The following is a 24,633-nucleotide window of genomic DNA, read 5'->3' on the forward strand; positions in this document are numbered from 1 at the left end:
ATTTGACAAATGAAATAACTTTTGTTCTAGTGAATATTTTTAAGATTTTTTTTAAAAATAATTTATACTCATTTGCGCTATAGCACAGTGGTTTTAATTGCACTTACCTGTTTTACTTTTTTTAATAGTTTTTTTTTTCAAGATAGCCATTTTGTTCAAAATAATTTTTAAAAAAGAATTGGTAAGAAAAATTTGTATTTTTATTCATCCGTTCAAAAGTTATACTCATTTGAAAGTGAGGATGACTGTCGACGGGAGGTTGAGTGCGGTAGGTAACGCGCGCTGATAAAAATAAATCTACGCAGTTTACTTAAATAGTGAGGGTTTTTCTGATTTTGAGGGTGAAGGATTGATTTTTTTTAAATGTTACATTCAAAATTATAAAAAATTTGCTTTTTAAAAGAAAATTAGTTATAATAAATAAACATTTAGTTTGCTATAATGTCTAATGATTTTGTCTTGTTAGAATTTACAATGTATGAAATCATTGCTCTCGAATTAAATTTTTTTTTGCGTTTGTGTGAGCACGTGTTAATATAACTAAATATATTCAAATTCGAAGGTTATAATAAATTATAGGTTCACATACACACAAACATACATACATAGGCGCACAGACATAAAATTGTAGGATTTCTACACACATTTTAAAAATTATATATTTTTTTACAAAATTTTTACAAAAAAAATCAACATAATATATTACATTTTTAATAAAATTACGTATAAATATTATATAGGTAGGTACAATGTTTTTAAGGCCCCTGGATACCGACCATTTTTAAGGAGTTTTATAAAGGCAAAATTTTTAAAAAAAGGCGGTTTTAGTAAATTTCGAAAATGTCAATTAATATACCGGTTAATTTGTATAAACGTTATGGTATTATTTTTAATTTATATCACTTTTTCTATGAGTAAAAGCCATTTTAGTTAATATAATAGTACATTTTTTGTCCATCGCACAGGCTGAACCAGTGATCTGATAAGTAATCTGAAAACAGATTTGAATTCGTCATGTTTACTTGAGATCGCTTACGTTAGGTTAGGTATTTTGATACTTTGAAAACTTAGTCTCCCCACCTTATCCTTGATCTACCAAGTGTCACAACTTACATAGTATCTAGTGTATGAGAGGGCTATCTTTTCGCCATGCGTGGCCGGCCCAGCAGAACCGCCTCTTTCTTATCTCATCGACTATGTTTGGTTTCTGATATAGCTCCCTAATTTCCACGTTGTTATTTAGTTTTATAATGGTTTTATGACTAAAACATTTGTGATTACTCATAAATGTAATATTATATCTGCATTATAGCGAAATCCGTGTTTTAAAAGTTTGAAAACTAAAGCAGACGTCTAAACCAAGCGCAAACAAACCATTTTTTGCTAATTTGTGAACTGTTTATATTGTGCTTGATTTGGACTGTACTGGTTTGGTCTAACTAACTACTATATGAAAACATTAGCTACTGATTTGTATCGAAGCATTTATTTGAAAGTGATTTTATCATTTTCAGTTGTCATAGTTCCTGTAAACCTATGACCGCCCCGTCACGCTATGCTCCGTCCTCGACATACTCCAACCACTATACTGGTTTTCTTAAGAATGTCATTTACAATGTGTACGATTTTCTAACTATTGCGTTGTATCTTATACTCGTATTAGATAAATAATAGTTTTCTCTTATATTTTCAGATTTCTGATTACAACTAGAAAATCAGATTCCAGCTCTATGAGGGTTTAGAGTATATTCATAAAAAAGTATGACGTCAAGCTTTTAGTAAACACTGATAAATAAAATACGATAAGTAAACTAACTATTTTTATTTTTTCTTAATGACTGGATTTACCCAGACAATTACAATTTGTAATTACGTTATATAACCAAAACTATTTGCTAAAGATGTTTCGAGAGTCTAAAACAAAATTAGATTATCAATGTTAAACGTTTTTCCTAGCACTTCAATAATTCAGGTACATTATCACAATTCCATTTTGACTAATTCCACTCATGTAGTAAAAATATTTAAAAATGACCACACACGACTGTATTGTTTTGTCATTATATTTTATACTTTCAGTCAAATTTATGATGGTTGAATCAACAAAAAAAGTAAGCGTATTTTATTTTCCACAGTCTTAAAATTTCGTTCTTACACACTTATAAGTTAAAAAGTCCCAACATTTTGCTGGCTATTTCCAACCAGCAATAGCATTAAATCCAAATCTCAGCTAACTTACCAACCCCCTCTTCTCTTCTCTCGTCTAAATACTAGAAAACCACCCAAAAAATGTACACATTTTTCAACTTAAAATTACGATGCACTATAGTTTTTTTAAAAATAGTCGAAAAAGTTCCAAATTTATATGAATTATTCTTCAAACATAGTACTATCGATAAACATTAACAAACCAAAAAAATATCATAAACACTTTCCCTAGAAGGGAAAGAATTTTTTTCTTTATTTTACTTTTTCAAGCAAAATTTTAGGGATTTAGATCTTAAAATTAAAGCAAAGGTAGATCTAAAATGTAACTATAACATATATATGATTTTCTCAGAAATCTGTAGTCAAATTTTTTATTATTAAGGAAAAACACCAAAAATAGTGTAATTTTACACATTGGCCGTAGTCAGTTTCTAGGTTGCTATGTGTGAGTGAATCAACAGTCAAAAGGTAATGAAAATATTTTCATCATATTGTTAATTACGATACATGGGTAACTATGATAGTACATTTTTATAGACATACTATCCACAGATTTGTATCGAAGCGTTTATTTAAAGGTGATTTTATCACTTTCAGTTATAATAAAATCTGTAGACCTGTGACCTCTCCGTCCCCACTATGCTCTGACCCCACTGTACTGGCTTTTTATATTCTTATTTCTATAACAGTTATGTAAACCACAACATTGTCGCCACGAAGCTATCGTTCTTGATTAACTCTTAACTCGTTTGAGTTATAACTGTAATATGTAATGTAACTATAAATTAATTAATGACCGTGCCACATTGTGGAACTTATTATAATTAGTGTTTCGTAAAATAAATTATAGTATTCCCAACCAGCAATAGCATTAAATCCAAATTTCAGCTAACTTACCAACCCCCTCTTCTCTTCTCACATCCAAATACTAGAAGGCTGGCGAGAAATACATAGGTTCATTATACATCTATCACAACAAAAACACTCCATTTAGTTTTGTGTAAAAAAGAGGCATGTAAAAAAAAATATTCTTTTAGCACTATAATGTATGTCATGTTTTGTTGAGTTAAGTTAAGTAAACCGAAAATGTTACCGATATATTTACAAACATATGTATTCTATACAACAATAGGTATATTATCATTGTAATGCATTCACAGTAATAGGTAATAGTTTAGTAATGTTTGTAAATTTGTTTTATCATTAAGCATACCAGTGCTTAAAGAATACATGTTTTATCTAACTATTTTTTACACAAAACAAAGTGAAGTAATTTTGTTGTGATATCATAAATTTGTATTTTATATTTTTATTTCCATAACAGTTATGTAAACCACAACATTGCCGCCACAAAGCCATTGTTCTTGATTAACTCTTAACTCGTTTGAGTTATAGTTCTAAATAATTATTGACCGTGCCACATTGTGGAACTTACTACAAATAATGTCTAGTAAAATAAGTTCATGAGAAGTACTATCAAAAACAAATTATCTTAAAAATACCCATTATAATGGGTTTTGTACTGGTTGAAACGTGTATAAAACTACGTTTAAGTGTATGCAAACTCTCAAATAACAATGTTTAACTAAATAATTGTTAATAAAAAACAGATTGTTCACTCAATGCTAAGTATAACAAAATACTTGAATGTTAGGCTCTATGATTGGTCAAAAATCAGTCTGACCGTCTGAACTTGTTTTTAAACGTGCATGCCGGTTTTCCCATTTGAGTTAAACAAAATATTTTAAAAAGTATTATAATAATGACATTTTTGAAAGTTTCGTGATTTTGTAAGTTTTGTCTTACAAAATCATGACGATCATGTTTGATTTTGGAGAAAGTTTTAGGGCAAGACAGGTAATGCAGATAGGTGATGAAGAAGTATGTAAGTTTGATAAGTTGAAGTACTTAGAATCTGTAGTACAAAAATATGGTCGGTATAAAGAGAACGTAAAAAATAGGATAAATTGTGGATAGATGATGTGGGAGTGTCAGGTGTTCTGTATGACAGGGAGATGCCTATAAGATTGAAAGGTAAATTGTATAGGATGGTAGTGGGACCAGCAATAGATTTAGATGAACGCTAACGGTAATTATAAAAAAAAATGTCCTATAATAAAATATGTAATACAATTGTTAGTTATACAAACGAATATATAAATACTTACCATATGAGAATGTATAGTGATTCAGAATTTTTTTTTTTAAATATTGACTATACATATAATTATTTCTAAGAGACATAACAAACATGTCTTAAGACGTATAATAAAAAAAAAATACAGAAACGTAAATCGAAAAACAACCAAAAGTTTGGTCACGTCAAAGTAATACTATTTTTTAAAAATATTATAACAGTATAATCGAATATTTGGGAAAGTTTCCGTGTTGTATAACCAACTGCTACTTGACCAACTAAATTAAAAAAAGTGTTAGGTATATGGAATTTACATAAAAAGAAAGTCTTATGTAAATATTTATATGCGAGTACATATATTTGTTTTATAGGTTTCGCCGTCGTATTACGTCAATCAAGCATACAATTATTCTTAAGTTTTTATAGTGGATACTTTAAAAACCTACAATGAGCGAGAAATAAAATTTAGCGAAAAATAAACTACAATTTTAACATCCCCTGTTCACACTTACAACGACACCAAAGGTCGCGTAATTGTGTTTGATAAATTTTAAAAGAAAATCGAAGATATTAAATGTACATGCTCATTAATCGCGAAAACGAAACTGGCACGCTTGTGTAATATTAGGGAAGGCTTGGAAAGTGGCGGAGCTATCAATGGTGCACTGGAAAAATTGAACGAATTAAAAGAAGAAGCGGCTTATATGATCCTGTTGTTTCAAACAGGCAATGTCAAAGCGGGTAAATGGTTTTGGAGTTATTATTTCAAAATCATGGCAATGATTGAATATGAGAGCAACAAACATTTCTTCAGGGAAACTCCTTTCGAAGAAGAGGAATTACAAAGCGATATATCAAATTTTATACAATACTGCAAGGATGACAAATACCTTCCCAAAAATATAACGGAGTTAGATTTTGTTACGAAAAATCCCAATGTACCAATTAACATATTTGAAAAACTGTCTATTGCTGTAGATTATTTTTACGGAATGCGAATTATACCGGTTGACTATTTGTATCTAAAACCACTATGGGATGAACACGAATTATTTTTCAGTCAAATAACCGGCGCAGCCGTAGATTGGATGCCAACGATTAGACGCTACGCAGTCGAAGTGACTAAAACCAAAGAATACATTGAAAACCGTCAATGGATATCGAAACCGTTCAGTCACCTTAATTACCAAAAGTTAATTAAACAAATTTTCAGTGTGAGGTTGTACATCTTTCTGTGGGTAATGTTGGTAATATTCAACAAAGAAATGCATAAAAGGGATCTGGTCCAATCAAAACATTTATATACTGAGTCAATGCGAATAATTAAGAAGGTAGAAATATTTATGCATTATACTGAAACTTTATATTTTGATATAGTAGCAGAGTTTCGTTGTGCAATAAATGACAACCAAATCAACTTTGATAGCATTATACCTAGAATGTCGGTAAGAGCTAATGAAATTCTAGTAGAGTTGAACGGGAGTAATTCAAATAGCAGTGATTGGATCAGTATTGACATAAACAAAGAGTTTAATGATAAATAAATGTTCAAAGAGGCCAAGTCAAAGCGGGTAAATGGTTTTGGAGTTATTTTCTCAAACTCGTGGCAATCATTGAATACGAGAGCAACAAAAATGTCTTTGGGAAAACTCCTTTCGGAGAAGAGGAATTACAAAGTGATATTACAAATTTCTTAAAATACTGCAAAGATAATAAATACCTTCCCAATAATAGAACAGAGTCTGATTTGGCTTCAAAAAATTCCAATGTCGCATATAACATTTTTCAAAAACTTCGCACATCTGTAACTATTGCTGTAGATTATGATTACATCATGCAATTCATATCGATCGACTATTTGTATCTAAAATCATTATGGGATGAAGACGAATTACTGTTTAGGAAAATTACAGGCTCAACCATAGAATGGAGGCCAACAATAAGACGTCACGCAGTCGAAGTGAATAAAACCAAGGAATACATTAAAAACCGCCAATGGATATTACGACCTTTCGGACATTTAAGTTATCACAAGTTGATTAAACAAATTATCAGTGTGAGGATGTACACCTTTATGTGGGTAATGTTGGTAATATTTAACAAAGAAATGCCTAAAATGAATCTCTTCCAATTAAAACTTTTGTATGAAGAGGCATTGGACACAATTGATATGGTACACAGGTTTATGCACTATACTGAAACAATTTATTCTGATGTAGTAGCAGAGTTTCGTTGTGCAATAAATGACAACCAAATCAACTTTGATAGCATTATACCTAGAATATCGGTAAGAGCTAATGAAATTCTAGTTGAGTTAAAGGGAGTAATTCAAATAGCAATGATTGGATCAGTATTGACATAAACAAAAAGTTTTTGATAATATGATAATACAATTTCTTCAAGAATTTGGCGGTAACTTTTGGCGGTTAAAAGAAAAGTTGACGGTATTAAATTATAACCTTGCTCTAAGTATTCTGGTTGAAGGAAATTGACGTTTTTGAGGTTAACGACAAATTTATTTGTCCAACATTGCACTTTTGTTTTTCTTAACTGCCTCTTACCTCATTTCATACTAATGCCATAGTAGGTCGGTCAAATCCTATATTTGATCATTCATATTTTTTTTCTACTAAATCCTCTAAATCTCTTTCGTTTCTTTTATTTTTTTAGTTACTTTTTTTTTAAATTTATATCGGTGTACATAATATTGATGTTTTTTTTTCTAAGAATTTTATCTAAAACACTTATCGAAGTTTCTATTTTACATAATGTATAATATAATAATATTGTTTTTTTAAGTTGTATGTTAGTCGTAAGAAATTCATGTATCTAACTTTGCACATATTATGTACTGTTTACGTTGTAATTCAATATATTTATTTAAAATACAATTTTTTTTTGTATTACACATAATAAATATTTAAGATATTATTTTTACATAATATTATACCTATATGAAATCTCATCGATCATCAATGATCTCGAAGCTTAATTTTGTGTTTAAATCCAGAGAGTTTTACAAATCACTTATTATAATAAGTCCATATTAAAATATGTAGTCGAAGTGTAGTTTCCCCCCTTTAATTTTGCTCGTTCTAGATTTTAATTTAGACCATAAAACTACAACTAAAAAAACCGAAACAAATTTGAAACTCTTTTGACTATATTTAATTAAAAGTTATAGCCTCTGTAATTTTAAGTTAAAAAAAAATATGTAATTTTTTCGGTTTTCATATGGATGTTTTTATTTTTATTTTTGGTACATTAAAATACCATTAAGGTACGATTTCTGATCTACCTGGCAACTCGCAACATCAAGAAATCGGTTAAGCGGCTTTAAATATAACATGAATTTCGGTTTTAAAAAAAATGTGTATATTACAAATAAGACAGTTATGCATCGAAGCAAGACCATCGGTGTTTAAAATTAGTAGAATACTAAAAAGACGACTATTTCGAGTCTACAAAAAAAAATCTGTTTTTTACAGCTTATTATATTTTGAATCTTACAATATATTTCATCATTATTGTTTTATACAATACACAGTCACATTTCACATGTCACACAGATAAAATTCATTACAAATTTCAGTGCATTATAATTTTCAATAAATAATTTAAAGTATTTTTTTTTTTTTTAATAAAAAAATGTACCAAAACGTTACATTTTTAAATACAATACACAACGAAGCTATTTAAAATATAATGTCAATTAAAGTGTACAATACTGTGTATTGTTTACTCAAACAAGAGATAAGGGATGAGAGATAGGGGATAAGAGTTAGGGAGTAAAAGATAGAGGTGAGAGATAGGAGATTAGAGATGAGGGATAGGGTTGTAGTTGTGGATGGAAATGGGGGTGGGGGAATATTTTTTGTATTCACAACGTTTAAAACAGAAATGAATAATAAATTCATTATTTAAGAGGACAAATTCTCTATGAATTGTTCGTCAGCAACTTGATATGTTTACTAGGCACCTTAGATAAATAAAAATGTTACCGTGGTGTAGCGGACTCGTACGCAAGCTGTTAAAATATAGTATGTAATACCTATGTGAAAACCTTTATTAGAGCCTTGCAAACATTCTCCATATCCTTTATATCCTTATAACAATGGATCATGGTAATGAGTATGGTTAAGTATGTCGTGAGTAACGTTATTATTACTAAAAAAATATTTGATATGATCAACAATGTTAATATCGACGACCGCAGGTACTTAAACAGAAGTAAATGTTGATAAAAACCAAAGAAATTAATTTGCATTAATTGTTAATGCAAGAGCATAATAGGTATAGAACGCAAAGTCAACAACTCAAGTACGGGATTGACTGCACGTAAATCATCAAAGCATAGTTTGGTTTTTAATTTTAAACCGTGTAATGAGCAAACGAGGGAGTGGCAGATGTGTAAAATTTCTGGTTTTTATATTCAACTATACAAAATTAAACGTATGTATTATTAAAACAGCCGTGATGTAGTAACTACACGTTTAAACCCGTATTATTATAGCCCGTCGATAATAAGATCATCAATAGTAATTTGATTACTGTAACTGCATGTTTATTATACTGGTTTTCCCATATTTACAAAAATCCTTCAACATTTTCACTACTTACATTTTATTAGGGCTTAAGACATTTTCTAAAACAATAAGAAAGTGGGACTGAAGAACCGTATATGTACTGAAATGTTTATCCCAATACATATCCAGTATAGAATTAGCTTATGAACATATCGAAAATAAATAATACAATAATCTAGATATAACAAAGTAGTACTTACAAAGTTTGCAAATGGAAAACAATTTACGACTACACGAAAGTGGGCAATATTTGAATGCTTTCTTAATTTGAAAAAGAATAATAAAATCTAGGTACCCGATTATTTATATATATTTTTAGGATTGTTCATTAATAAATTGTCAATAATCAAATCAAATTCTATCTGTCGCTCAGCGTTAGTTTTAACCATATCTCAAACATTACAAAAATGATCGAGTGACACGAATTTTAACTCAGATTTATCATAGCATATTGAGTACTCGTTAAGCGCTCGACCCTGCTTTTAGTGGAAGAAATTGATTAAGTTTTATAACTTAACTAGATTATTTCAATTTATAATCAAACATATTTTATTTTACCCAGCTATTAAACAAGAAGAGTTTTTAACGCTTTCTTGATTTGTTTTACAAATTTCAGTTTGTTTTATTGATTTTTAAAATGTTTCAAAAACAATATTTTATGCGGTTGATATGCATAACCACGTGTTCGTAAGGTAATTATTTGAATACCTTGAAACCAATTTCACCAAATACACAATATACCAACATTATTACGGGTTATAGTATATTCACATAATAATTTGACTTCATGTTTTTAGTATAAAATCAAATATAAGCAAACTAGTCTATTTTCGTTTTGTTTAAATGTCTGGGTTTTACCAGATAATTACATTTTTTGGTTACGTTATACTAACAAAATTATTTGCTAAAGATGTTTAGAGTGACTAAACCAATAATAGGTTACCAATGTAAAACGTTATACCCAGCACTCCAATAATTTAGCAAACAATACAAATACGATAAGTTAACCAGACTTTTCTTATTTAGTCTAAATGTTTAGATTTCCAGACAATTGTATTTGTAAATACGTTGTACAAACAATCGTATTTGCTTAAGATGTTCAGAGTGCTGCAACAAAATTAGTTTACTAATGTAAAATATTATTTCCAGCACTCGAATAACTTAGCTACAATATTATAATTCTCTTTTGATTAATTCTACTTATGTAGTAAAACTATTTAAAAATGAACCCACACTACTGTATTATTTTGTCATTATATATTATACTGACAGTCAAATTTATGATGATTGAATCAACAAACAAAGTAAGCATTATTTATTTTCTACAATCTTAAAAGATAGTTGTTACACACTCATTGTTTAGAAAGTCCTAAAAATGTTGATGGATCTTCCCAACCATTAATATCGTTATGTCCAAATTTATACTAACATACCAACCCTCCATATATATTATATTATATAAATGTATAACTTAAAAAGTTTAGAATATGTTGCTTTAAAAGTTGACAGGTGTCAGGAATTTAATTTTTTTTTTTTTTTTATTATCTAAAATTATATTTACAATCTATACAGTGAGTACATTAAGCAAATTTGATAAAAGATATTATATACATGACAATGAAAAATTAACAGTTATGGGATGACACTCAGCAGCGTCACCCGGCTAGGAAGTAGTAAAAAAAAATTATTTTTCATTATATTGTTATTTATTGTAGTTGTTGTAGTAGATCTCTAGGCCATAGGAATTTACTAAAAAAGAGAATTATGTAAATATTTTTAGATGAGTACATATCTTTTATTATAGGTTTCGCCATCATATTACGTCAGTCAAACATTCTCTTATTCATACATTAATACAGTGAATACTTTGAAAACCTACAACCAGCAAGAAATAATTTTTAGTGAACAAGAAATGACAGTTTTGACAACCCCTGTTCGAACTTACAACGACACTAAAAACCGCGATAAGGTATTTGATAAATTTTACAAGAAAATCGAAGACATTAAATGTACATGCTCATTGATCGTAAAAACGAAACTGGTGCATTTGACAAATATTCTGGAAGCGTTGCGAAGAGGCGGAACTATTGATGTAGCACGAGAAGAACTTAACGTATTAAAAGAAGAAGCTGGTTTTATGGTTCTATTATTTGAAAATGCCAAAGGCAAAGCGGGTAAATGGTTTTGGAGTTATTATTTCAAAATCATGGCAATGATTGAATACGAGAGCAACAAACATTTCTTTGGGGAAAATCCTTTCGAAGAAGAGGAATTACAAAGCGATATTACAACATTTTTACAATACTGCAAGAATAACAAATATTTTCCCAAAAATAAACCACAGGTTGATTTAGTGTCGAAAAATCCCAATGTACCAATTAACATTTTTAGAGTTCTGCAAAGGTCTGTAATTATTGGTGTACATTATGCTGACATCATGCAGCACATTTCGATCGAATATTTGTATCTAAAACCATTATGGGATGAACACGAATTACTGTTTGCAAAAATAACAGGCTCAGTCGTAGAATGGAGGCCAACGATAAGACGCCACGCCGCCGAAGTAAATAAAACTAAGGAATTCATTGAAAACCGCGAATGGATATCGAAGCCGTTTGGCCACCTTACTTACCACAAGTTGATTCAACAAATCATCAGTGTGAGGATGTACACTTATCTGTGGGTGGTATTGCTAATATTCAACAAAGAAATGCCTAAAATGGATTTGATCCATTCGCAAGTTTTGTATGCGGAGACAATGAACACAATTGAAAATGTACAAGGGTTTATATACTTTACCGAATTTTTGTTTTTTGATGTAGTCGGTGCGTATAATGGTGCAATGCACGAAGATCCAAAAAATTTTGATAGCATTATAGCTAGGATATCGGCAAGAGTCAAAGAACTTTTAGTGGAGTTAAACGGGTGTAAATCAAATGGAATAGATTGGATTAGTATTGACATAAACGAAGAGTTTAATGATGGTATGATAATAGATTTTCTTCAAGAATATAATGATAATTTTTATCTGATAAGTGAAAAGTTAACGATTTTAAACTATGAGCTTGCTTTAAGTATCTTGGTCGAAGAAAATTAATTTTTTGGAGCTAATAACAAAATTATTTATCTAGCATTACACTTATATTTTTCTAATCTGTTTCCTATTTCATTCCATACAAATGGTACAGTAAGTCATTTCAAATTCTATTTGGCGCTTTATTTTTTTTTCTTTCTAAATCCTCTCATTATCTTCACTTCTTTTATTACAATAATTTCCTTTTTCACAATGTGTTTTTATAAGTTATACTTTATTGGGTGTAAGAAATTAATGTGATGAAGGAAAATGTCTGCACCACGAATCTAGCTTTGGATAAATTATGCACTGTGCACTTTATACTGTAAGCGTTCTCCAAATTTGATCTAAAATAAAAAATGTTATTTATCTATTACACATAATAAATATTTAAAGTATTGTTAATTATATATAAATAAATAACATAATTATTGAAATGAAATCTTAATTTAGCATTAAAAGTTAAATTTATAAAAGTTATCCATTTCGTATGTGGTAGAATGCTTTTTACGTTTTTCTAAACGACTCAAAAATAAATGAATGATTAACACAGTCAAATGTATGTAATTATTTCTTTTTTAATAACTTAAAGTGTTATTTTTTTCTCTTTTACCGATTTATGACTAGATATATGAATAGTTTCGCACTGTACGATTGTTATTTGATAATATATATTAATGACATTTTTGGTCGATAAATGAATAATAAACTAATACTTTTTTTTTTACTGTATTTTTATTACATGTAAAACAGGAAGATAACTGGCCTATAAGTGCGGTGGCTACGTTGTTTGTACGTTTTTTTTTATAAAATACTATTCGACAGGAAACTTTGTTTGGTCTTTTTAAAAGAAAATTAGTTATAATAAATAAACATTTAGTTTGGTATAATGTCTAATGATTTTGTCTTTTTAGAATTTACAATGTATAAAACCATTGCCCTTGAATTTAATTTGTTTTGCGTTTGTGTGAGCACGTGTTAATATGACTAAATATATTCAAATTCGAAGGTTATAATAAATTATAGGTTCACATACATACATAGGCGTACAGACATAAAATTTAAGGATTTCTACACACGTTTTAATATTATATATTTACTATTTTTTTCCAAAAAATCAACACAATATTAAACTTTTAATAAAATAACGTATAAATGTTACATAGGTACAATGTTTTTAAGGCCCCTGGATACCGACCATTTTTAAGGAGTTTTATATAGGCAATATTTAAAAAAAAAATGGTTTAATTAAATTTCGAAAATTTCAATTAATTTACCGGTTAATTTGTATAAACTTCATGGTATTATTTTTAATTGAAATCACTATTTCTACGAGTAAAAGCCATTTTAGTTAGTACAATAGTACATTTTTTGTTCATCGCACAGGCTGAACCAGTGATCCGATAAGTAATCTGAAAACATATTTGAATTCTACGTGTTTACTTGAGATAAGTCGGCATATTTTTTTGATATCTTATTCTTATTACGCATAAAACACGTTTGCACATTTTGTAAAATTTCAAATTTTAAAATAAAATTTGATCTCAAGTACGAATTCATATCTGTTTTTAGATTGCTTATCCGATCATTGGTTCAGCCTGTGCGATGGACAAAAAAGTATGTGTTTTGGCTGAAAAAAACGGTCGGTATCCAGGGGCCCTAATGTGTACCGTTTCTGTAACATGTATGCCTTCTTTTTCTTCTACTTCTTCGTAGTTAACGGCCTTCAAGACCATACTGACAAATATATTATGACATGCCATCTTTCCCTATCCATTGCTAGGATTTTCCAATATTTATCCGGTTCAACCCGTTCCACATTTTTAGAACCGTGGTCTTTCTACCTTAACCTTGGTCTACCAAGTGGTCTCACACCTTCCGTAGAACCAAATATTATCAAGTGTATGAGAGGGCTATCTTTTCGCCAAACTGTTTTTTAAAAGTTTAAAAACAAAAGCAGAAATCTAAACCATGCGCGAATAAACGCTTTGTTTATACTGTGCTTGGTTTTGGACATAAAAACTACCGATTCCCATCAAAGCGTTTATTTGAAAGAGATTTTATCATTTTCAGTTGTCATAATTCCTGTAAACCTGTGACCGCCCCGTCCCATTATGCTTCGTCCTCGACATACTCCGACCACTGTACTGGTTTTCTTAAGAATGTCATTTACAATGTGTAAAATAACATACGATTTTCTAACTATTGCGCTGTATCTTATATTCGTATTAGATAGATAATCGTTTTCTCTTATATTTTCAGATTTCTGATTACAACTTCAAATTCAGCTTCCAACTCCATTAGGGTTTAGAGTATATTCACGAAAAAGTATGACGTCAAGCTTTTAGTAAACACTGATAAATCAAATACGATAAGTTAACTAGAATATTTTATTTTGTCTAAATGGCTGGATTTACCCAGACAACTACAATTTGTAATTACGTTATACAAACAAAACTATTTGCTAAAGATGTTTCGAGAGTCTAAAACTATATTAGGTTATCAATGTTTAACATTATTCCTAGCACTTTCAATAATTCAGGTACATTATCACAATTCCATTTTGACTTATTCCACTTATGTAGTAAAACTTTTTAAAAATGACCACACACAATTGTATTGTTTTTTCATCATATTTTATACTATCAATCAAATTTATGATGGTTGAATCAACAAAAAAAGTAAGCATATTTTATTTTCCACAATCTTAAAATTTCGTTCTTACACACTTATAAGTTACAAAGTCCCAAAATTTTGCTGGCTATTCCTAACCAGCAATAGCATTAAATCCAAATTTCAGCTAACTTACCAACCCTCTCTTCTCTTCTCACATCCAAATACTAGAAGGCTGGCGAGAAATACATAGGTTCATTATACATCTATCACAACAAAAACACTCCATTTAGTTTTGTGTAAAAAAGAGGCATGTAAAAAAAATATTCTTTTAGCACTATAATGTATGTCATGTTTTGTTGAGTTAAGTTAAGTAAACCGAAAATGTTACCGATATATTTACAAACATATGTATTCTATACAACAATAGGTATATTATCATTGTAATGCATTCACAGTAATAGGTAATAGTTTAGTAATGTTTGTAAATTTGTTTTATCATTAAGCATACCAGTGCTTAAAGAATACATGTTTTATCTAACTATTTTTTACACAAAACAAAGTGAAGTAATTTTGTTGTGATATCATAAATTTGTATTTTATATTTTCATTTCCATAACAGTTATGTAAACCACAACATTGCCGCCACAAAGCCATTGTTCTTGATTAACTCTTAACTCGTTTGAGTTATAGTTCTAAATAATTATTGACCGTGCCACATTGTGGAACTTACTACAAATAATGTCTAGTAAAATAAGTTCATGAGAAGTACTATCAAAAACAAATTATCATAAAAATACCCATTATAATGGGGTTTGTACAGGTTTAAACGTGTATAAAACTACATTTAAGTGTATGCAAACTCACAAAGAACAATGTTTAACTAAATACACGACTAAATAATTGTTAATAAGATAACAGATTGTTCACTCAATGCTAAGTATAACAAAATACTTGAATGTTAGGCTCTATGTTTGGTAAATCAGTCTGACCGTCTGAACTTGTTTTTAAACGTGCATGCCGGTTTTCACATTTGAGTTTCACAAAATATTTTAAAAAGTATTCTAATAGTGAAAAACAATAATATTATTCTTTTAACTATAATTTGTTTTGTCTTATACAATCGTGACGATCGTGTTTGATTTAAGAGAAAGCTATAGGGAAAGTCAGGTAATGCAGATAGGCGATGAAGAAGTATATTAGGTTGATAGGTTTAAGTGCTTAGAATCTGTAGTACAAAAAATGGTCGGTATAAAGAAGACGCAAAAAATAAGATAAATTGTGGATAGATAATGTGGAGGGGAGCGTCAGGTGATCTGTATGGCAGGATGATGCCTATAAGATTGAAAGGTAAATTATATAGGACAGTAGTGGGACTAGCAATGTTATATGAGTCAGAATGTTGGGCAGTAGTCAAGAAAACTGAACAGAGAATAAATGTAGCGGAGATGAGAATGCTAAAATGGATGAGTTGAGTGAAGAGGGTGTATAGAATAAGAAATGAGAGTTGTATCAATTGTGGGGATGATGAGTAATAACAGGTTGAGATAGTTCGGTAATGTTATGAAAAGAGTTGAGGCAGAGGCAGTGAGAGACGTTATGAAGATGAATGTAGAGGGTAAAAGAGGAAAAGGAAGACTGAAAAAAAATATGGATAGAGGGCATAAAAAGTGATTTGAGGATAGCTGGTTTGATTGAACCACATGTAGAAGATCAAGCTCTAAGGATATGTAAGACTAGGGTGGCCGATCCCATGTAGAATATAAATAAAAAGAAGTTTTGTCTAATGCACTGTATGGTGTGATGTTCTGAAATGATATATTTTATAATAAACACTTACTTCTGTTGAAATTATACCAAAAAAAAAAAACTTGACGTTTTATGATACCTGACGGTAAATGCCATGTTAATGAGTAACTAATGTGGATTTAGATAAACGCAAACGGTAATTATTAAAAACAAATTCCCTATAATAAAATATGTAATATAATTGTTATGTATATAAACAGGTATATAAATACTTACCATATGAGAATGTATAGAGTTATTCAGACAATATTTTTTGAAAATATTGACTATTGTAGCAACCCTGTAGCCCTGTACGTATTTATTGCAGGCTGTTTGAGTCTTGTTACAATCGTGGTGATAGGTTTTTAGATATTTAATAGAATAACTTCAGAGTAAATCACAAACATTTAATTTAATATACTTATAAAACATGTACAACAACAAACAGTTAATAGCATAAGTTCAGTATGCTTCAAAAATATGATGATTAAGACAATTATAAGCCGCTTAAGACTTCAAAAGAAGATGATAGGTAGAAACTTCAAGTGTAGTGTATGGTGGTCCCAGCACATCTGCCCTGCTATGACTGAAGTTCCCCCTTATATGTTGGTCCGCTCGCTGAATGGCCGTGGGAATCCTCGCAATTATCGAAAGTCCTCGCGTGGATGACCTCGCTCGTCCATGACATCCGCTTATGTCAACGGTGGAGGAAGGGTAGAGGCATGAGAGTGCAGCCTTCGCATGGTCGAAATTGGCTAGCTTCGATGTGAGATTCGCACGGTAGTTGCCAAAACGTTAAGTTTCTCTTAGTGGTTGGCCTCGTGTTTGAGGTCAACTGTGAACAGAATTGCAAGTTGTCTGCTTTCGCAAGATGCTGTAATGACCTTTTGGGTCTGATGTGAAATCGGCGCGTGTGGTACATTCATATTTAGCAATATTTAACAATGAGAAGTTATATAATATAATATATAGATATATGTATATGTTAGTCCTGATAAGTTGTACAATGTAATAAATATATATATGTATCTATTAGCCCTGATAAGGGTGGGTCCGTTACATCTCCATCGTTTTTTTTAAGTTTTTTGGACGTAGTACAAAAAACTTCATTAAAGGTTACAATTTGCTTGGGATAGTTACATAAAGTGTTGTGTTACATGATTAAATTCATAATAAAATGTATAAAGTTTAAAATACTTCGTGTTCTTAACTAATTTGCTTAAGAGGTTAATAATGGTTAGTTAACAATATATATTAATGGGGTTTCCTTAGAACAATAAAAAGGTGGTTAGTACTTATAATATATTAGATTAATTAGAACATTTTTTTTTTTTCGCATGTGCGCTTATTTACATACATCAAATTATCCTTATTCTAATGGTAGTAAGACCCAGTACGTTAGAACTTAATTGAATCTTAACTAAATGGTTTATTACCGGATGGGAGAAATGTAGTAGTGATAGTTTATAATTTGAGTTACTGTTTAGAATAAATACTACAATAGAGGATTATGTATATCTATATATATATTTTTTTATTTTTTTTTTTATTATCTCTACAAATCTCAGGGCATATGATGTTTCCAGCCCCTAATAGAACGTGTGGTTCTGGGAAGTAACGTATCTGCGGCCCGGTTGTGAACTGGCGTCGTTCTCCTAGGGCGTGTAGACACGCGTCTAACTCGCACTCATCATCGTCCCCTATGTCAATGTATAGGCTTAAGGCCATGGTTGTATCATATGGCCCTTAAAATATATATATATAAAAATGATTCTTATTAGTGAATCTTTTAATCTAACTGCTAAACTAAATTTCTACTTTTACTTTCAGTTAATATATTATAAAATGTTAATCTACTCCTCTTAATTCTACTCCTTCTTCCTCTCCTGGAGTATATACAATTTGACGTCGCGGTTGACGTAAAGAATTCCGATGGTTAATGTCATGTAGATAAATTATGGCAAGTATCATTAGTAAATTAATTGAACATATTATAAATAGGATATAGTTATAATAAAAATGTTTGTTTGGTGCTTGCAGTAGACTTTGTTGAAGCTGCAACTGAGAGAGGGTTTTTTCCCGTATTTAAAAAATCAGTTATGGACCTTATTGATGATTGAAAAGGGTCAAGGATTTGATCAACTAAAGTAGAAGTCAAAATGTTTGCTTCTTTTATTGTTACATTTGCTATGTAGTTACCATAATTATCTTGTTCGTTAGTTGGAGTGCTTGGAATTAATACATGATCGGCACCATAAGCCTTGCAAGTTTCGTTAAGAGTTAAAATACCAGTACCCATTATATCAATGAGTGCTAGGGACTTGTTGGTGCTGTTACTGCAGGTAATAAGTATTGACTCCCCGTTTGAAATGAAATACCATTTATTTTGATGTGTTAACTTATAGAACACCGTAGTACCTAATTGGTTGAATGTTATATCACAGACAGCTGGTGCTGTGTCTAACTCTTGGAATAATAAGGCTTCGCATAAGGGTTTATTTGAGGTTAGATGTAATGGATAAATATCCGGACATAATCTAAATTCGTCGGTTTGTTGGCATTCTACTTGATCAATCCTTTCGAGTGGAATATAGCTTTCGTGAGGCTGTCATAGCTATGTAATGGAATTTGGGCTTGATAAAAACACAATTATGGTTAATACAAACAGGATGAGGTAATATATGAAATACATCTAAGGTTTCATCATATGTTAACGGAATTCCTTTTTTTTAGTACAACTCGGTCGTTAGAATAATATATAGCTAGTTTGGATACCTTTAGTAATTTAGGTATATTTCGTAGTGATAAGGCGTAAGGTAATTCGGTGTTTGGATCGAATTGATCTGTAATGGACTTAAGTTGTTCTAGAATTGCCTCGTCATTAATCAGACTAGGGTGTATATAACCTAACCTAGCGCTTTGGAGTATTTCAAAAAGGGTGTTCGCTTCTAGTGAAAATTGATTAAGTAATGCGCTTAGAGCTAAAGCGTTTTCTATTCGAACGCGATCCAAATCTCCTATCGTGTTATTTTGGTCATATGCGGATATCATTTCCAAAGTATCAACAGACGGCTGCTTAGAAGTAATGTTAGGAAGGCCAAGGACCTTTGTTAGAATTGGTAGAACCGAATGTTCACCTGATAATGCCTTGTCTATTATTTTATCTGAATTTTGTATACATAGCTCACTGCATAATCCGAATAGTAGGCGAGCTGCCTTGCTTAATAATTTAAAAGGAATTCCCCGCTTTGAACGACTAGGTTCAATAGTTCTGAAGATTAAATCAGTTTTATTTACAATGCTAGATAGAGAAACCCTTGCTTGTGTGTTTAAAGTTACACAATGATCGTGAATAGAATTAATATAGCTTTCATTAATTGATGCTAATTGAGGGGAAAATGATTTAGTAAAGTGTTCACAATATTCGTATGATGCATTAACCCTTGCCTCTAGTAGTTGGGCATTCTGATTGTATTGACTTAAGTCTAAATAAGTCAATAGAGTAACTTCCTTGGTTTGAACCTTAAGAGAATCAAGTTTTTCGTAATATAACCCGCATTGGGTATCGGATAATGTGTCAACGTGGTACCGAAAATCCGCGCAGACTGTCCGAAGTATACACATTCCTATGACCCTGAAATGTTGTATTTCGTATTAGAATATGTCTTAACAACCCGTATAGCAATTTGTTGCTATATTTGTTTTCTATTTATCCAAGTGATTGAAAAAAAGTGGTTTAACAGAGTTTTAAATTTTAAATCTTTAGCTTTTAAAGAAAGAAAAGAAAACTATCATTTTATTTTAAAAGTATTAAAATAACATAATATCTTAGTTTATTATAACATATGACAGAAATAATAATATTATTTCGTATCGCGTGTCGCCGATACGTGTCTTCGTTCGTATATGATTATAATACGGGGTTTGGTTGATAAATATCAACGAGTCGATTATCTGAATAGAATTAAATATACTAATATCGTTTGTACGGTGTAAAATAATGTTGTGTTATACTATACGTACGGTATAGTATAGGCACTGAAAGGTAATATATTTTTTTTTTTTTTTACGTGACATACTTCAAATTCATCTAAGTTGTCATAATTTAATTCGTTTATCTGCGAGAAACTAAACGGTTTTGTTGCGTTTCATTTATATTTAATATATTTATTGGCAAAACGCCATCCTTTATTATACTAGTTATGTTAGCGCTGGTAAATCACCAGGTGTAAATTGTAATTTATTCACTAAAATACGTGTGTCTTCCGATAATGGATTTATGATTATATAATTTACTGATGTCGTTCATGTCGAAATTATCATGCTAAACTTGCTACTTAATTCGCGAGCCAATAAAATTTTTTTTTTTTCTATTACATACAGGTATGGTTTCACTTTTTATCTCACGATTCGCGTTAATAATTTGTTCACATCGGTTAACCAGTTCATTTTTTTTGTTTTAATCAATTTAATTTCTTTAGCTGGATCTATTTCGATAGAATTTGCAGCGTCGTGTTTTTCAATTATATTACTCGCGTTAATTAATTCATTTGTGTTCTCGATAGATCTATCTTTAGTATTCATTTTATCACGCTTTTTTACCGCGCTATTATAAAGCATTTTACTCGGTTTCATCGAAATATTTCTATCATTGCTATGTAATTTAATCGCGTTATTCTTTGATATCCTGCTATCTATTTTTTAACCTCATGGCTATAATCGAAATCATTATTATCATTAATTATATTAGCGGTTTCAACCGTACCGGGATTAATGTTTAATTTACATGTTACCGTTTTTATCGATAGTCTTTTTTTTTAAAACGTTCAAAGATTCGTTACTTTTTATAATTTTTCCAACTTCTTTATTAGAATTCGCGTCATTTTTAGTTTTTAGTGGAAATTCAACGATTTCGGTTGATCTTTCCACTCTTAATTTATCATAACCTTGTATATTTAATTTATCTTTATCATTATCAACATGCAGTAGGTTTCTGCTTAATTTATCGTTTGTTATAGTAACATGCGGTAGGTTTCTGCCTAACTTATCTTTTGTTACATCAATATGCAGTAGGGTTCTGCTCAATTTATTTCTTATATCAACATGCAGTAGGATTCTGCTCAAATTATTTTTTATATCAACATGCAGTAGGATTCTGCTAAATTTATTTTTTATATCATTGTTTAATACCGGAGTTAACGTCTTTATATTCGTGTTACCGTAACTAAGGACTATCTCCGTGAAACATCCACATTAGCATTTTTATTGAAAGTATAGACTACCGGACTTAATGTTTAAAATTCATGTTACCGTGTCTTGGGGACTGTTTCCGTGAAACACCCAATATTTTTATCGTTTAGTGCCATGTTCAACACCTTTCCTATTAATGGACTTATAATTCTATGATTATCTCAATCGAGTATACCTAAAATTTATCCAATGGATTGGGTTTTTTATGTTCTGTTAGAAATTGCCTTATAATAAAATCTGTCATAAGTGTAAGGATGCTATTTGCCCATCCGTTCTAACTTAGCAGTAAAAATAAAATTTTCAGAATATTAATTTGTTTAGCGTTCTAATACAAATTCTTTTCAATATCAATACTAAACTGATGTGAAATCGGCGCGTGTGGTACATTCATATTTAGCAATATTTAACAATGAGAAGTTATATAATATAATATATAGATATATGTATATGTTAGTCCTGATAAGTTGTACAATGTAATAAATATATATATGTATCTATTAGCCCTGATAAGGGTGGGTCCGTTACACTATATAATTTTCCCTAAAAGACATAACAAACCTGACTTAAAACATGTAATACAAAAATAGGAATTTACAAAAAAAAAATCTTATGTAAATATTTATATGTGAGTAGATATATTTGTTTTATAGGTTTCGCCGTCATATTACGTCAATCAAACATACAATCCTTTTTACGTTTTTATAGTGAACACTTTAAAAACCTACAATGAGCGAAAAATAAATTTAAGTGGAAAAGAAATAACAGTTTTGACAACCCCTGTTCGTACTTACTACGACACCAAAGGCCGCGAAATTGTGTTTGATAAATTTTATCAGAAAATCGAAGATATAAAATGTACATTCTCATTGATCGTGAAAACGAAACTGGCATACTTGTCTAATATTCTAGAAGGCTTGCAAAGTGGCGGAGCTATCGATGTTGCACGGGAAAAATTGAACGTATTAAAAGAAGAAGCTGGTTTTATGATCCTTTTGTTTCAAAAAGGCAATGTCAAAGCGGGTAAATGGTTTTGGAGTTATTATTTCAAAATCATGGCAATAACTGAATACAAGAGCAACAAACATTTTTTTGAGGAAACTCCTTTCGGAGAAAAAGAATTACAAAGCGATATTACAAAATTTATACAACACTGCAAGGATAACAAATACCTTCCCAAAAATATAACAGAGTTTGATTTTGTGTCAAAAAATTCCAATGTACCAATTTACATATTTCAAAAACTTCGTACGTCTGTTGCTGTAGATTATGTATACGGAATGCAATCTATATTGATAGACTATTTGTATCTAAAACCACTATGGGATGAACACGAATTATTTTTCAGTCAAATAACCGGCGCAGCCGTAGATTGGATGCCAACGATTAGACGCTACGCAGTCGAAGTGACTAAAACCAAAAAATACATTGAAAACCACCAATGGATATCGAAACCGTTCGGCCACCTTAGTTACCACAAGTTGATTAAACAAATTATCAGTGTGAGGATGTACACCTTTATGTGGGTAATGTTGGTAATATTCAACAAAGAAATGCATAAAAGGGATCTGGTTCAATTAAAACATTTGTATACTGAGTCAATGCGAATTATTAATATGGTAGAAATATTTATGCACTATACTGAAACTTTATTTTTTGATATAGTAGCAGAGTTTCGTTGTGCAATAAATGACAACCAAATCAACTTTGATAGCATTATACCTAGAATGTCGGTAAGAGCTAATGAAATTCTAGTAGAGTTGAACGGGAGTAATTCAAATAGCAGTGATTGGATCAGTATTGACATAAACAAAGAATTTAATGATAATATGATAATACAATTTCTTCAAGAATTTGGCGGTAACTTTTGGCGGTTAAATGAAAAGTTGACGGTATTAAACTATGAGCTTGCTTTAAGTATTCTGGTCGAAGGAAATTGAAGTTTTTGAGGATAACGACAAAATCATGTATCCAGCATTGCACTTTTATTTTTCTTAATTTGTTCTTACCTCATTCCATACTAATAGTAGGTCAGTCAAATCCTATATTTGGTCATTCATTTAATTTCTACTAAATACTCTAAATTACTTTCGCTTCTTTTACTATTTTAGTTACTTATATTTTACTATACATACGTGACACTTGCCACATCAAGAAATCATTAAGCGACTGTAGACATAACGTGAATTCAGGTTTTAAAAAAAATAATAATAAAAAATAAAACAGTTAAGCATCTAAGCTGAAACCATTGATGTTTAAAATTATTGGAATACTAAAAATACGACTATTTGAGTCTACAAAAAAAATCTGTTATTAAACAGCTAACTATATTTTTGAATTATGCAATATATTATTAAATTCTAGTTTTATACAATACAGTCACATTTTAAATAGTTTTGTATAATATACAGATACATTTCATTACAAATTCCAGTGCATAAGTATAATTTTCAAGAAATACTTTAGAGTATTTTTTTTTTTTTAAATAAAAAAATGTACTAAAATGTTACATTTTTAAATACATTACACAATGCAACTATTTAAAATATAATGCCAAATGACTGTGTATTGTTTACTCAAACGATAAAGTTAAGTGTAATATTATGTAAAAAAATAAACATACAAATTTGAAACTTATCTTTTTCGTTGTTTTTATATTTTTAGCTTAGATGCAGAGCGGCTAAGGTATTGGTTTTATTCTGATGTGGGTTTTTTTATCTGTATACACTGTGTCTTTTTTTATACTGGACCAATTCCTTCGAGTACCAGCTCTATAAATCAAAAATTTTATTTATTTGGTAATTTAGGGGGTAGAAGTTGAAAAATTTTACTTTTACACAGTCAAAATTTGAAAAAAACAAAAAAAACCGTTCGAGTTTGTAAGTTAGAAGTTTTACTGGCTATAATTTCGAGAAAAAGAGACGGCTAGAGTTGAAATTTATTAAGAATATTTATTTGGTATGCCCTCACATGCAGTTGTA

At 30.1% G+C, this 24,633-nt stretch overlaps 2 protein-coding genes across 3 annotated transcripts; both read left to right on the top strand.

Moving 5' to 3' along the window:
- The first annotated feature begins 1,536 nt into the window (after positions 1-1,536).
- Positions 1,537-24,077, top strand: LOC126839832 (uncharacterized). Of its 2 annotated transcripts, XM_050575254.1 has the most exons (4): positions 1,537-1,619; positions 1,694-1,759; positions 2,080-2,111; positions 22,306-24,077. In XM_050575254.1, the coding sequence occupies exons 3-4, from the start codon at positions 2,088-2,090 to the stop codon at positions 23,590-23,592; spliced, it is 1,311 nt and encodes a 436-aa protein (XP_050431211.1). In that variant the 5' UTR covers positions 1,537-1,619; positions 1,694-1,759; positions 2,080-2,087; the 3' UTR covers positions 23,593-24,077. The 2 variants fall into 2 exon arrangements, with proteins under 2 accessions (XP_050431211.1, XP_050431209.1); XM_050575252.1 differs by lacking the exons at positions 1,537-1,619; positions 1,694-1,759; positions 2,080-2,111 and adding an exon at positions 14,339-14,685.
- LOC126839829 (uncharacterized) lies at positions 10,022-12,576 on the top strand. The gene is made up of 2 exons (XM_050575248.1): positions 10,022-10,235; positions 10,736-12,576. The coding sequence occupies exons 1-2, from the start codon at positions 10,155-10,157 to the stop codon at positions 12,026-12,028; spliced, it is 1,374 nt and encodes a 457-aa protein (XP_050431205.1). The 5' UTR covers positions 10,022-10,154; the 3' UTR covers positions 12,029-12,576.
- Positions 24,078-24,633: the final 556 nt, after the last annotated feature.

This window comes from Adelges cooleyi, unplaced genomic scaffold (assembly GCF_023614345.1).
Source record: "Adelges cooleyi isolate 19-005CV unplaced genomic scaffold, UGA_ACOO_1.1 ACOO_flye_CR_arks_rails_tigmint_CR_PRNA_308, whole genome shotgun sequence".
In the NCBI taxonomy this organism is placed as follows: domain Eukaryota; kingdom Metazoa; phylum Arthropoda; class Insecta; order Hemiptera; family Adelgidae; genus Adelges; species Adelges cooleyi.